This window comes from Pieris rapae, chromosome 12 (genome assembly GCF_905147795.1).
Source record: "Pieris rapae chromosome 12, ilPieRapa1.1, whole genome shotgun sequence".
Taxonomy (NCBI): Eukaryota; Metazoa; Arthropoda; class Insecta; order Lepidoptera; family Pieridae; genus Pieris; species Pieris rapae.
The window spans coordinates 8420346-8434407 of NC_059520.1; the positions used below are offsets into that span (position 1 = coordinate 8420346).

At 31.7% G+C, this 14062-nt stretch overlaps 1 protein-coding gene across 1 annotated transcript; it reads right to left on the reverse strand.

Annotated features, from left to right (window-relative positions):
- Nucleotides 1-1203: 1203 nt before the first annotated feature.
- Nucleotides 1204-13653, reverse strand: LOC110995212 (arrestin homolog). The gene is made up of 8 exons (XM_022262271.2): nt 13511-13653; nt 10965-11155; nt 9081-9259; nt 8727-8862; nt 7850-8007; nt 6364-6507; nt 5242-5371; nt 1204-3058 (listed from the first exon to the last, which is right to left on the reverse strand). The coding sequence occupies exons 1-8, from the start codon at nt 13617-13619 to the stop codon at nt 2960-2962; spliced, it is 1146 nt and encodes a 381-aa protein (XP_022117963.1). The 5' UTR covers nt 13620-13653; the 3' UTR covers nt 1204-2959.
- Nucleotides 13654-14062: the final 409 nt, after the last annotated feature.

The following is a 14062-nucleotide window of genomic DNA, read 5'->3' on the forward strand; positions in this document are numbered from 1 at the left end:
CTTTATAGCCCGTAAATTTTATCAATTTCCATTCTGGTTCAAATTTCATAGCCACATCTGAAAAATCTATAAAACAAAAGTGCTTGAAAGCAATTGAATAAAACTTAGAACTTTATTTGAACCACTTTCGAATTTTAAATTGCCCGGAAGTCGCTTCACGGTCCAAACAGTTTCCGTTTCCTGTTGACAGTATACACCTTTAGCAGAGTCGTTAGGGTACATGAGGCAAATGAATCATAATAGCGTCAAGGCTCGTAAAGGCTTTTACTGTCGTTTCGGCACACTCGCGCTAAGTGTCATTTGAATGGATGCCTTTTTGTTGTGTTAAAGATATAAGTTACACTTGGAGTTCTGTAATTTCGGCACTTAAAGATAATTGCAAGATGCAAAATTTATTGCGCAGGTATTTTGCGGTGGTGTTTGGAAGAATATCGGTATATGTATAGTCATTTACTGACTTAAGGTAAAATATTCACACATTGCTATACGGAGATTTATATCTCATGGGAAAAAAACAATATACACGTAAATGGCATGAATAATAAGATGCTGTCCTACGCTATTAATGACAGAGACTGAGACGACTATCTACAAATAACCAAGTTAACATAAGCTGCTTCTCTTAATATAAGAAGCACTGGACAGAAGCTAGAAGAAACATTGGCCGCTCCAGGTGTTTCCATGGTGACCACGCTCAGCCTTGACCCACCGACTCCTGACACATATCACCAACGTGACACCTTGGCTAATCGACGTACAACAGTATTAAACACATTAATAATTAATTAATAACAAATATATACTAGCGATAACAATGATAGTTATAATTATATTACAACAAATAAAATTCTGTAATACTAGTAATAAGGTAAAATGAAAGAATTGTATTTAACCACTTTCTGTAAAGTTGCATATAGTTGATCATTTTTCATTATTGCCTTTCAATAAATGCCATTTTTTTACGTGTGAATCTGTCTACACTAGTACACGCACACATCTTTTTAATGATACAGGGAGACAGGAGGCTCCCTTGATGTTAAGTGATACCACCGCCCATGGACACTCGCACGGCTTGCAAGCGCGCTTCCGGCCTTTCGCTCTTTTATTGAAGAAATTGAATCGGAAATACTTCAGTGGGCAGCTGATTTCACATAGTGAAGGTAATTACCAGAGATTTTAAATTTTTAAATAATAACACTAACGTGAAAATATACTTTATTTCAGCAAGCGATTACATTTTATATAATAACGTTATTATCTGTCTTAAAACTAGAATATAAATTAATTATTGTAAATATAATCAAATCCAGAGTACTTATATGTTCCTCAAATGTTCCTATTTACTACAATACAATACGTTAAAGGCACGGATATTATTTCCAAATTTACTCAATCAATAATAATAAAAAACCTAATTTATTATCATATAATTAACAAAACAATTTTCATAATGTAAAAAAATTATGAAATTAAAATATATGGAAACTAAAATTCATTAATATACCTAATAGTGTTTAATAGGTTTTAATTTAAATTAATGTATAATGTACATTATAATAATTCTTCTAATATTTTTCATGAACCTATGCGATACATCAGGACACAATTGTTTTCTTGTCGGTCTCTTCAATTGTCACTATTTATTAGAATATATCTAAATGTAAAATCGAAGTTTTTTTTATTTAAATTACTTCTTTGACCAACAATAATAATAATACAATTACAATAGTGAATTAGAAAAAGAGAAATTATTCGTATATATCAATAAATTTATCAGGTATATATGATATAATATAATCGTTAATATGTTTAATAATTTTAACAATCAATAAGTGACTAAAATTAAGTTAGGCACTGTACTTTGAGTATCGTATTATTAGTACATCATTAAGTATAATATTTAACCTTATGCCTCGACAAAAACATAGTGACGTTCATGTATTTTGATTTTTAATTAATAAAAGTTTATCATTGAAAACATAAACTAAAGAAACTTATTTCTGTCCACCAAGACGTCCAACAAACAACATTTGCCAATACCAATACATAGAGAAGATTATTTTGTAATAATATAATCTATTTATATATAATATAATTTACTTATTCGCACGTAGACGGTACTATTTATATGATAGGGTAACAAATGAAATTACAGAGAGGCCATAAAATGTCCATTGTTAGCGCATGGTCATAGCCGGCCATCAAAACAGAACGGTATTTGTAACTAACAACGTTAGATGTTGACAGGTCACGATGGATTCTTGTCGTACCTTTACAGATTCAGGATTAAACAAAGTGCTGCCTATCCTTGTGGCGATACGGATGAGCAGACGGTGTTACATGTTCTGGCCGACTGTCCAATGTATGGATACGATAGGTTTAACACTGAGCAAGCTATGGGTATAAAAGTAACGGAGACGAATTTAAAGGTTATGTTCAATATTAAATTAAGAGGCATCTTTTTGGGATTTGCTGTAAAGGTCATACAAAAAGTAGTTAAAAGAAATAGGTAGTGTTTTATCATCCGAGTTAACCATTTATGTAAGCTATTTATATACCTCCGATGACTACGTAGTCGGAGAATTGTCTAGAAATTATTTATTAAAAAAGAAACTAACAACGTCTATATGTTGATATATAAAAGCTGAAAACTTTTTAGCAACGAAATTATTAAATAAAAATACCAGTGCCGGCTTAAATTAATATGAATATTAACGACTTCAATCCTTCAAATCTGCGTAAAATTATAAATTTAATGAGATTATCTGAACAAAGATTCTTTAATATCTGTCGTATAAGAAATGTCCAAATTTATCTCGTCTTGTATCAATAAATTTTATATAGAATTAATTAGGTTTCCGTTTCCGGCCTAATACGGATTCAGTAGGTATATATTCGAATTTGACGTCTTGGCAAAGCAGATCCCCAACTCCACATCTCTTGCGTTGCAATGATTGAATCAGTAAACGTCGATGCTTTCCTGGTGAATCACAGTATCCTGCCGGAACATTTCAACATCCACCTGACTATCTGCTTGCACCAGTTTGGCACGGCCCTCCTGAGAATAAAATCATAATATCACTCTACTTATTTACTTAATTATACGTAATCTTATAGCTTATACATATTATAAGACAAAACAATTAAGTATATTAATAGACAAAGATGCATAAAAAACTGAAATTTAACATTTGAAACAACAAATAATACTTAAAATGTATCATTACTACTTAAACAAAATCAGAGTCTTCCCGCTTATTCACATATATTTTGAGGTGTGGGTGTGTTTCTGGCCTTTAAGTGAAGAGTATACCCTTTTTTTTAAATCAATCGTATTAATTAATCCAAAAATCTTGTGAAACTCCAAATCTGTTATAGTATTATTAAAATATATTTTGAGTTCATTAAGGATTTTCAAAGGTAAAAGCAAAGCCGTACAGGGGTTTTGTTATTATCAAAAGAGTATGAATTATTAAATTGGACATATATGCCACAACCAGGCATCAGATGTCGGCGGACTGTCACAACGTCACGACATTTAAAAGTTATTAATATTGTCATTTTTATTTTCGTCATTTCGAATTTCTGCAGGCGTTTTATATATAAACTGTTGATTTTTTCAAATATTAGGTTGAAAATGAATAAAATCAATACGACATTATGAGGCTTCCTAGATTTTTCAAATTATAGTTAGTAGTTTTAGAGTTACTATAAATTTCTATCTAATTTCAAGCATTAGACAATTTTGTATTTGCCTTAAAATCAATTGCGTGTTGTTGCAGAAGAATGTAAGTGCGTGCTCCTATTTCACTGATGATAGAGGACAATTAATTTTATTTTATTATTATTAATTAACTATTAATTACTTTAGATATCATGTGGACCACGATGTAATGGTTGCAGCTAACAAAACTTAGACCTAAATTGGACACCGTAAAGTTAGGTCTAGGTGGCATGGAAATCGATAACTATGTTCAAGTTGTATATTCCAGTATTTTATATCGCGTTAAATCAATTTCATATAGGACGGTGATAGTATTTACTAATTATTTATTTATTTAAATAAAATCTTTTTGATTAATTTTAATATTTATCTTTAGGTAATCACTACTGCATTTTAGTTATTTTTTCCATACGCCGAAGTATAAGTTCTAATGCGTGTACATAAGTACACACACACTTTTTTATACTCTAAAGTAAATTTAGAATTAATTCAACTGTTTTCTGGGGACATTCAGTGAACTTGTACCTATATGAATAAAAGTAAGTTTGAGTTTTCATATCAACTGAAGCGTATCTTATTGTGCAAAAATTCAATTGTGTTTTCTTCTATAAAACGTAATCGTTGATCTAAAACAGGTCTCAGTTGTCCATAGAGCAGGGCAATGGTATGTGATAGAAACGGCTTAAACTTATTATGTCTGAACGTAAAACAAGACTTTTAAATTCGCCTGTAAAAATCTATTAGAAGAAACAACTAACTCGATTCTGTTTTACAAACTTGTTTACAACGCAACTTTGTTTGTTGTATCCAAGTTGTGAACTTTAGATCGACTGATTACAGCTATTTTAGCCTTAAGTGATTGGAACTTACGTGGAACGTTCTAGACTATCTGAACGTTTAGCACGAACAATTTATTTATTTAAATTTTCGGGTTACAATACACCGATACAGCTTAGGTTTATTCGGTAGGTAAATTATTTTTTAAACTTTAAAGCGTTTTATAATAAAGCGGTTAGCCAATTAATTAATGATTTGACATTTAAAAACAAAATAATGCTTAATTGTATTTTCTTATACCAACTCCATTTTTGATAGCTACAATATAATAAAACAAAGAAAAAATTTTTTTCGCGTTTTTCATTGCTCTACAATTGTTTGACAATTGTCATTTCAAGAGTTATAATTAAGGAGTTTGTAGGAAATCTAAACAACGCTCCGTGATCTTAACTTAATGTCTTAACTTGTCTAATTGTATGGAATATAGGTGTTCTCAAACTGACAATTTTGTTATTTAAAAAAACTAATAATTAATTACGTTAATTCCACTTAACTTATAAAGATCTATGTTGAATAATAAAAACGAATTGATAAACATATATGCATTTATACTTATTCATACATATATTTTCGTATTTCTTTTTTATAGACGTTCATAAGTGTATATTATGTTACCTTTGTGAATAAATGATTTTTGATTTGATTTAATTATATATACTTATTAAAAATAAATAACATACCTTTGGATGCATCAATATGAATGGCAGCTCAGCACTCAGCTCTCCATTCAAAGCACCAAGATACAACTTCACCTTGGCGCTGTAGCTGACAATGATACCGAAGGCATCACGCTGTTCTGGTTCTAGAAGCCTATAACAGTAAGGTTCTGTTTCACAATGTCCGGATAAGTTCCAAATAAGCTTTTCATTACTTATTGGTAGGATAAACAACATTGTTGCGTTTCACGACTGTCAGATAGCGCTATTCGTCTATGTGTCTGATTCGGAACTTTTATAAATAAAATACTTAAAAGATAGTATAAGCCCTAAATCAATCTTAACAAACTAAACTACTTTTTTGTGAAAAAGAAGTGAAATCTTCAGCCAAAGTGCATCACCAGTCTTGGATCACTTTGTGATCACAAATCACAAACTACCCGAGGCTTGAAACCAACGTTACGGCCTGTACAAGAGGTGAAGACTGGCCCTCATCTAGGCCAGAAATCAACTCTTTAGACCTCTAATTATGGTCAGTTTTAGAAGACATGACCAGAAAGACAACTTCATTTGTTTTTATCTCTAAACGACACGGCGACATTGAGTCTGTTTAAAAATCTTTGGAGCAAGCAATGGCGAAATTTCAAGGGCGTAAATCCACTGATTTCACATTTCTTTAATCTGTTTGACAAGATTCGTGGCAGAGCAGATTAAAGGCCTGTATAAAAGCCAAAGGTGGCGCTTTCGAAGAGGATTTTTTTTTTTGGTGAGACTTTGATATAATGAGTTATAAATTTTAATATTACATTACTTTATAAAAAAATGCAGATTTTTTTAAATTCATAACAGAATTTAAGGCCCCTGTTGATTTATGAATTGCCAAATATGAATTCTTTTGCGTAAAATTAAAAATGTCCTAAGTTTTTAAATACCTATCGTTTATTATTTAATTTAATCCAAAAGTTTTACTGAGCATTCATTTTACTGCAATTATAACGAATAAAAATCCATTGTTATGCACGTCTAGTGTTATTGCTCCACGGAAAAAATATCACATGCCGTAAAAACTTAACAACATTGACGTTGTCGTCGGAAAATATTAACCTCATTCACAATAGATTTAATAGATTATATTAAGTTGCTTACAGAGTGGTGGAAGCCAGAGCGCTGTCATGGCGTTTCAGTTGGGCATCCAGAGCTAATCCGCGACGATCACGCAACGGCGTTAATTCCGGACGAAGTTGTACCACTTTCTGCATCGTGGCCCCGGGTTGCAATGGACACCCATCTCTGTAAAAATATCTTTAAGTGTATGTTCACGATTTTACCCAATAAAAGGTCACATATTTTAAGTTCCACATCATTAAAACATGTGTTTACTGTTGGTGACTGTTACATGATTCTTCTACTTTCTAACGAATGTTTAATGCATATGAAAATAAAGTCCATTGGTGCCGGGAATCAAACCTACGACTACAGGAAGTCTCAAAACTCAACTCAAATCGCACGCTGAACCCACTAAGCCAACACTAATAGTTAAATCATTTTGATCGCACCAGACGTGCGCTACAGATAACATATTCATATAAGCCGATAACGTAGAAACAAATAAACTTGTTATATATATTTTTTTTTGAATTCCGTTTTTGTTCCAAGACAAATGGTGATATTATTAGGCATAATTATTATCATAATTATTTTTTACCATAGATCAAAAACGAAAGGAGATGTAATAATATCTTTGAGTGTAAGTTCGCGATTTAACCCAATAAAAGGTCACATATTTTAAGTTCCACATCATTAAAACATGTGTTTACTGTTGGTGACTGTTACATGATTATTTGTCGATCTAAAACGAAAGGAGATCTAATAATATCTTTTAGTGTAAGTTCACGATTTAACTAAATAAAAGGCGAGTCATATTTTAAGTTCCACATCATTAAAACATGTGTTTACTTAATGATTAAATAAACAAATTATTACCACCTTTTTTGGCCTGGGATTCAGATTTCGGTGGCTATTTCATGTAGTGATGATCAGCCTACCTGGCACACTCGACTTTTTGAGTCTAGGGCAAGTCCTGTTTCCTCACGATGTTTTCCTTCCACTTTCGAACGAATGTTTAATGCATATGAAAATAAAGTCCTTAGGTGCCGTGAATCAAACCTACAACTACAGGAATTCTTAAAACTCAACTCAAATCGCACGAACCCACTAAGCCAACTGCTTCTAATAGTTAAATAATTTTCATCGCACCAGAATGTCTATAACATATTCATATAAGCTGATAACGTAGAAACAAATAAACTTGTTATATATTTTTTTATTTGAATTCCGTTTTTGTTCCAAGACAAATGTTGATATTGTTAGGCATTATGCTAGCTTATAATTATTTTTTACCATAGATATTTTTAGTTAACGCCCATCTAATTAAGAAAACAGTAAACTTTTTCAAAAGTCAAATATTAATATAGCTAAAATATTCGATTTGAACAAAAGAATAGGATTCCCCTTGATATACTCTGCACTATTTATCATAACAGTAAGATTAACGTACAAAAGTTTAGCCAAAAACCTAGATTGTATTATCTAGGGTTTAACAGAATCTAGATTCTGTTAAACATATACTCACTGAGTCTCAATGCTGCATACCACATTGCGGTACTGTCCATTCTGGAAGAGGACCACATCGACAGACTGCAGGATGCAGGCTTTGATTTTCTTAACAACCTTGTTGCTATGGTTACGGACGCTTATATTGATCGCGATCGTCTCGCCATGAATATACAACTGTAGGGTTTAAAATAATTTTATATTTATTAGAATACTTTGAATATTGTCTCTGGGTTAAGTCTGATCTTTTAGGTAGGGTTATAAAGGATTTTCTTTTTCATCTGAAACAAATTTTAATTTTCGCTACGAAAATACCTTTTTAATTAATTATAATTCTGAATAATGAATTTCTGGTCTGGGGTAGAAACATTTTGTCTGCGTTGTATGGAGTGTTGTTAGTCATACATTTTTACACAATATTTTCATTTAAAATTCACTTTGACAGAAAGTTTCTTTTTAAATGTACAAGCAATGATGATAATAACAAAACCGTTGCATTGTTTATATTTTACATAAGCTGTACCGGCTAACTTCGTTCCGCCTAACAGGCTAATAATATCGAAACTTAGGATTTCATTCATACAACTTATTTTTTCAAATACAAGAATATTTTTCTTGGAGAGAGAAAAATCCCAGTTTTACATTAGGCCTCTTCCCTCTATACTTTCTGAAATACAACATAAATTTGAGATATTATGAGGTAACACATGTCTTCAATATCGGTATTTCTTGAACTGACACAAATTCGATTTAAAATGATGCGTAGTTTTGCCAACAGATGACACCACATGTCATTTGCATTCGTAAAATTCATTAATTAACTTATTCTTATTCGATAACTGATCTGATATTTTGTTACTTATTTTGCTAATAATTTACAAGCATTTATTTAATACCTGCTTATCCAAGGTTAGTTCAAGCTCCAGTTGTCCAGGCGACAGGACAAAGTCCTTTCTGACCAAAGTGCATGGCTGTGGGCCAGGCTTGTTAGGAGCGAACTGCACCTTTCGAATACCCAGAGCCACTGTGCTCCTGAAAGAGTTAACAATGTGTTCAGACTTACTAACTATAGCTAGTGTACGTTTTTTTAATACATCATTTTCATATTGTGTTAGAAAGTTTTTTCTTTCGTTTCTTTTCTGATAATTTATGCCCAGTGACTTGAGTTTATTAACACAGTATCGATCGAATATACTTACTTTAGCTGAAGGTTTTCAAAACCATACTAAAAAATATATAATTTTGCTCACCTCCGGTGAGATCTGTCAATTTCAGTGTCTCCAACAAAGAGCTTCATGTAATAGTGGACACCGCACGGCTCACCCTCGTCTTCCAACCCTGGCTGCAGTGTGACCGACCCAGGGGATCCAGCTGGCACTGATAGACGGAAGGGCAAGGCAAACTGTCCCAATTTCTTTAGAAGCCTTTCCTAAAGGAAAGAAGAAGGAAAGAAGAGTAAATAACAATAACCTTTTTGGGCTTTCCATAATTTTCTTTTACAGGAAAGTAGATAATCGATAATTTATGTTTTATATGTCATTGATTTGTGATTCAAACTTCAGCACCTTAGCATGTGTTATAATGGTTGCAGCTCGTTACAAATGTTGTGTAAAAAAAACTTGGCGATTAAAAACAGTGGCGGAGAGTTTATTGCCAGTTCTTCTCTTCCGTTCTACGCCCTTGATTTGAGAGCTGACAGTAAATGTGAAATTAGAAGCATTTAAATACTAATTTCTGTGTACATTGATTGTTTGAATTTTTGGGTAATGGCGCCAATGCGAAGATTGTAATGCGGCTTATTAAAATCAAATAAATGTTAAAAATATTTTTTTATTAAAAAAAAATTAAGCAAATAAATACTGTTTCAATTTAGTTATACCTTTTCAAAATCCCCGGTTTATTATTTGTCTTAGTTATTTAAGTTTAGATTTATTTTGTGACTGTTCAACGTATTTGTGATTTGACCATGATTGCTAGTATCAGAACTTAGCTGCTTCCTAGGTGTAATTATAGATCATTTAATTTTAGGATTTAATTGGAATAAAATGTGCTAACAACAGTAATTACATGTCTTCCTCTCCAGTTTAAATTACGCTCTATACAAGTTCATACAAATATGACCGATAAACATCTACTTGATAAATTTTTCAACTTTATAATCGATACCAAAGGGAAATAAAACACGCCACAGTTATTTTATCCCTATTAACTCTTTCACCGCAACACAGTTTACTAACAGGAAATTTCATAAAAACATTGAAACCGGAAATCGCTTGAAATCGTTGTAAAGTTTGAAGTTTTAACTCTGAGAGTTACATTTTTCATTACATCTTTGTTTATCGAAAAAAATAAAGCTTTAACTTATACACTTGAATGTGCTAGTATGCAAGACTCGTATTTAATGAAACTATTATTACCACACTTACTAAGAGAACAAATAAGTCACTAAAAGTTACGGCTAATATAATTTTTCCACTGTTAGTTGAATGTGCTATGCCAGTAATAATTAGATGGCGCTCGGTTGAACGCCACATTCGCCACGTAAATCAAATTTATTTGAGGATTAGCACTAGGTTCACGAAAAGCGACAATGAAGTAAAATTATAATAAAGCTGTGATAAACTAGTTTTAGAGGTCCCGTTAAACCGCTTACATGGAAAAGCCGGGAAAAGTAACTTTTTCGTTTTCGCGGGTTCGTGTTTACGTACCCGCAAAAATTACAAGCTTAGGTTTAATTGATTTTGAAAAATTATTCATTTTGTAAATACTTTTTTCTTTGCACAACAGTTTCTATTATTTTTGTTAGTGTCTTTAAAGTATTCTATTATGTTTCTTAAACGCAAATATGTAGGCGTTTCAGTTCGAATTAATGAAAAATGCTTATGCACAAATGTTTTAATCCTAGTATGATGTTTATTATAGGCGAGGATTCATAAAAACCTCTAGGGTGGTTAATGATGCACCAATTAGGTTGCAGTGGCGGTACGTTGAAGATAAATTTTACACGCTAACATTATAGACGTATAAAAGGACTAGAATGAACTTAAACATATAAAATATATATATGTATTTATTCATGACGGAAAGAGAAAATATTTGATAATATCAAATACGAATCGTCTTGTTCTCCATACCTGAGTACGTGTCAAATCATAGGCTCGCTTTTCTGGTGCTGGATAGATCTGTTCCGAAGCAAGGTAGAGTTCCTTGTAGAAGTTGACCCCCATGACCTCATCTTCCTCTCGGCCATACCGGAAGGTACACACAACTTGAGCGAACACCTTGCGCCCACGCACGTATTCTTCATCAACGACGACAATGCCATCTGAATAAAACATACTTTAATAAATGTAAATACTGCTTGTATGAAAAGTTGTATATATGTTTGTGTTATTTACTCGAACAAAACTACTTTAAAAATTTCGATTTAATTTGAAATAAACTGAAGTTATAAGGAATAAAATATATGAAAATGTTATGTGGATATCCTTTTATAAATGCAGGATAACAAAGCTTTTTGCATGATTAACAGGAATAACCGTACATATATTAATAATAAGTTGATATTACGTACAAAAACACACATAATTATGCAACAAATTGCTATTAATTTATAGTAGGCGCAATAGTTTGCTGGTTTCCAGTTAATTAAAATATTCTAATATCGATTCATATAAATATATTTTCTACACAAATAATAATCAACAAACACGAATTTATTTATAGGCTTTTATGGGTGAAACGTATCAATTCTTAAATAAATCTATCGCTGAATATTATGTTGTGCAAAAAAAATTATATTAAGTTACGTAATACTAGTTGAATCGAGCCCGAACCTCTAAATTCATTTCGTGAATATATAAATAGGTAGAATATATTTTACTTAAGCAGACACCAGCACCGTAATTATTATACAAACAAAGTATAAAGTTTTTATTAAAATCGTTTTAAACTTTAAAGCTCTTCTACAGAAAATATATACGAAAAAATACTGAAATAAAAAAGTGCAAGTTGAAACTACAAAGTTTAAGGAACAAACATCGTAATGGAGGCTATTAAAGTCATATCTGTTAGAACAAGGAACAACCCATCAACTGTTATGATGGATAACTTCAGCTGTTACAGACTTCGGCCACATCGTTTGGTGCTGTATCGTATTTCTTGGGGGAAAATATTTGTACTTCAATTAACGTTTGCCAAGATTCATTATAATAATTGTACGATAACAAAATATGGATCCGTCTCTATGAGAGCCTTATCACAAGTAATCCGATTTTTTTTACATTAAATTAGTTATACAAACGGGAAAGAAAACTAATGTATCATTTGCATACCTATTTTTGTGTGGCTGATGTGTGGATTTTTATAATTGATCGTTATAAATGTACTACTTTCTTGCAAAAAAAAAATCCGAAACTTAAAGATGGCTGTTTTTTTTTTAATTCTAAGTAATTGTTAAACGTTAAATCGGTCTTGCGTTCGATTGTTTTGGGTAAATATGTGTAGTACGATATCTCTTATGTTTTGTTATCATAAAGTTAATAAAAAAACTAAGTTTTAATCATTTTCAAAGGTTACTATTACCAATGTATAAATATTAAGTATCAAAAAAATTAAGATTAGGTTGGCGCCTGGCAGATAGTACCGATGACCCCAGAGCTGGTACTTTCTTTGCTCAACAAATAAGTATACAGCGAGGAATTAATGTTGCCAGCGTAAAAAGTTTGGTGTGTACGACCAATGCCACAGGGACCAAATTTTTTGAATGTGTTTTTTATTTTCTATTTACTAATTTTTATTCTTTATAAAAATTATTATTATTGTATCAAATCGTTGTCTTTGATTACTATACTGATCAAGATATGGCGGAATACAAGAACGTCCAACATTAAAATACTTACTTATTTGGTTTATAAAAATAGTCTTATTTAAGAGTATTTATTCATAATATATTGGTCGACATGCTAAATGCTACGTACATGAGGTAAGTTAATTAGTAACAAAAAAAAATTGAAGACTTGAATTTAGATCAAATTGCTAAGGCAGTTTAAATATAGGTGAAGCCATAAGAAAATAACTTCTATAAAATCCAAAGATTAAATTAGCTTCATGCATTTTGTTAAAAGAGCAAGTGGCGAAGACAGTACTATAGATATATTTGAGATGTCCTACATTATATTTTATATTTGATTTTATACATTGATTGTGCACACTTTATCAAACATTCATTTCACAAAAAACATATTAGATGTACCTAGTAATAAACGACATTATGAAATTGTAACATCAATAGTTTTCAGGGTAATTATATCGAGTCAAACTGTTTATTAATTTAATTAAGAAACCAACATATAGCATATCAAACAAGATAAACATAATTGAATTGCTAAAACTATTGTACAGAAAAAGGATAGTATACTAAGGTCACAGTAACTCCTTATTAAGGGAGATCACAAATACGAAGAAAGCTTAAGAAAGTATAGGAGTATGTTTATAATTTTATTACAATACGATTTTCCATATAAAGTTTTTTTTTAGTACAGGGGGCAACCGGGCAGGAGGCTCACCTGATGTTAAGTGATACCGCCGCCTATGGACACTCTCAATGCCAGAGAGCTCGCGAGTGCGTTGCCGGCCTTTTAAGAATTGAATTAAAATAGGAGAGTAAAAAATCACTCACCTATGGGCTCAACATAAGAAATATGATCCACAAAGTCTCGCTTCGGCATATACAGTGTAATCTTTCCATTTGGAGAACACTTTTTATAAACCTTGAAATTATATACCATTCTGATAACTTGAATTGTTCACGACTCCAGTTAAAATGCGTTGTGAATTCCATTTCCCTTATATTTATAGAGGATTATATATGTATAAGGTTTCTAAGCTTCGATAATCATATTAGTATTATTACTCAGTTGAGGACAACTCCCACTTGCTTTGGGAATTTGAAAGATTTCGCTTTGGCTCAATAGAAATCCTATAAATAGGAGCGATGGTGATTTTGTTTGCAGGTATGTTTTAATATTTGTAAGTCCTAACCCCTTACTATCTAAAGGTATACGTAGTTCATTTTTATATATATGTTAAAGTACATAATTTAGCCTTTTTTATATAACAGGGGGCAACGGAGGCTCACCTGATGTTAAGTATACCGCCGCCCATGGACACTGACATTGCAGGAAGGCTCGAAACTCGCCTTCGTATGAAAAATGACCATCAAAAAGCACCA

Coding starts and splice junctions, on each gene's coding strand:
- LOC110995212 (XM_022262271.2), bottom strand. CDS start 13,619: ATGGTATATAATTTCAAGGTTTATAAAAAGTGTTCTCCAAATGGAAAG. Junction 8,863..9,080: donor ATTGACAGATCTCACCGGAG/GTGAGCAAAATT, acceptor TAACTCTTTCAG/GAGCACAGTGGCTCTGGGTA. Junction 6,508..7,849: donor GTATGCAGCATTGAGACTCA/GTGAGTATATGT, acceptor ATATTTTTACAG/AGATGGGTGTCCATTGCAAC.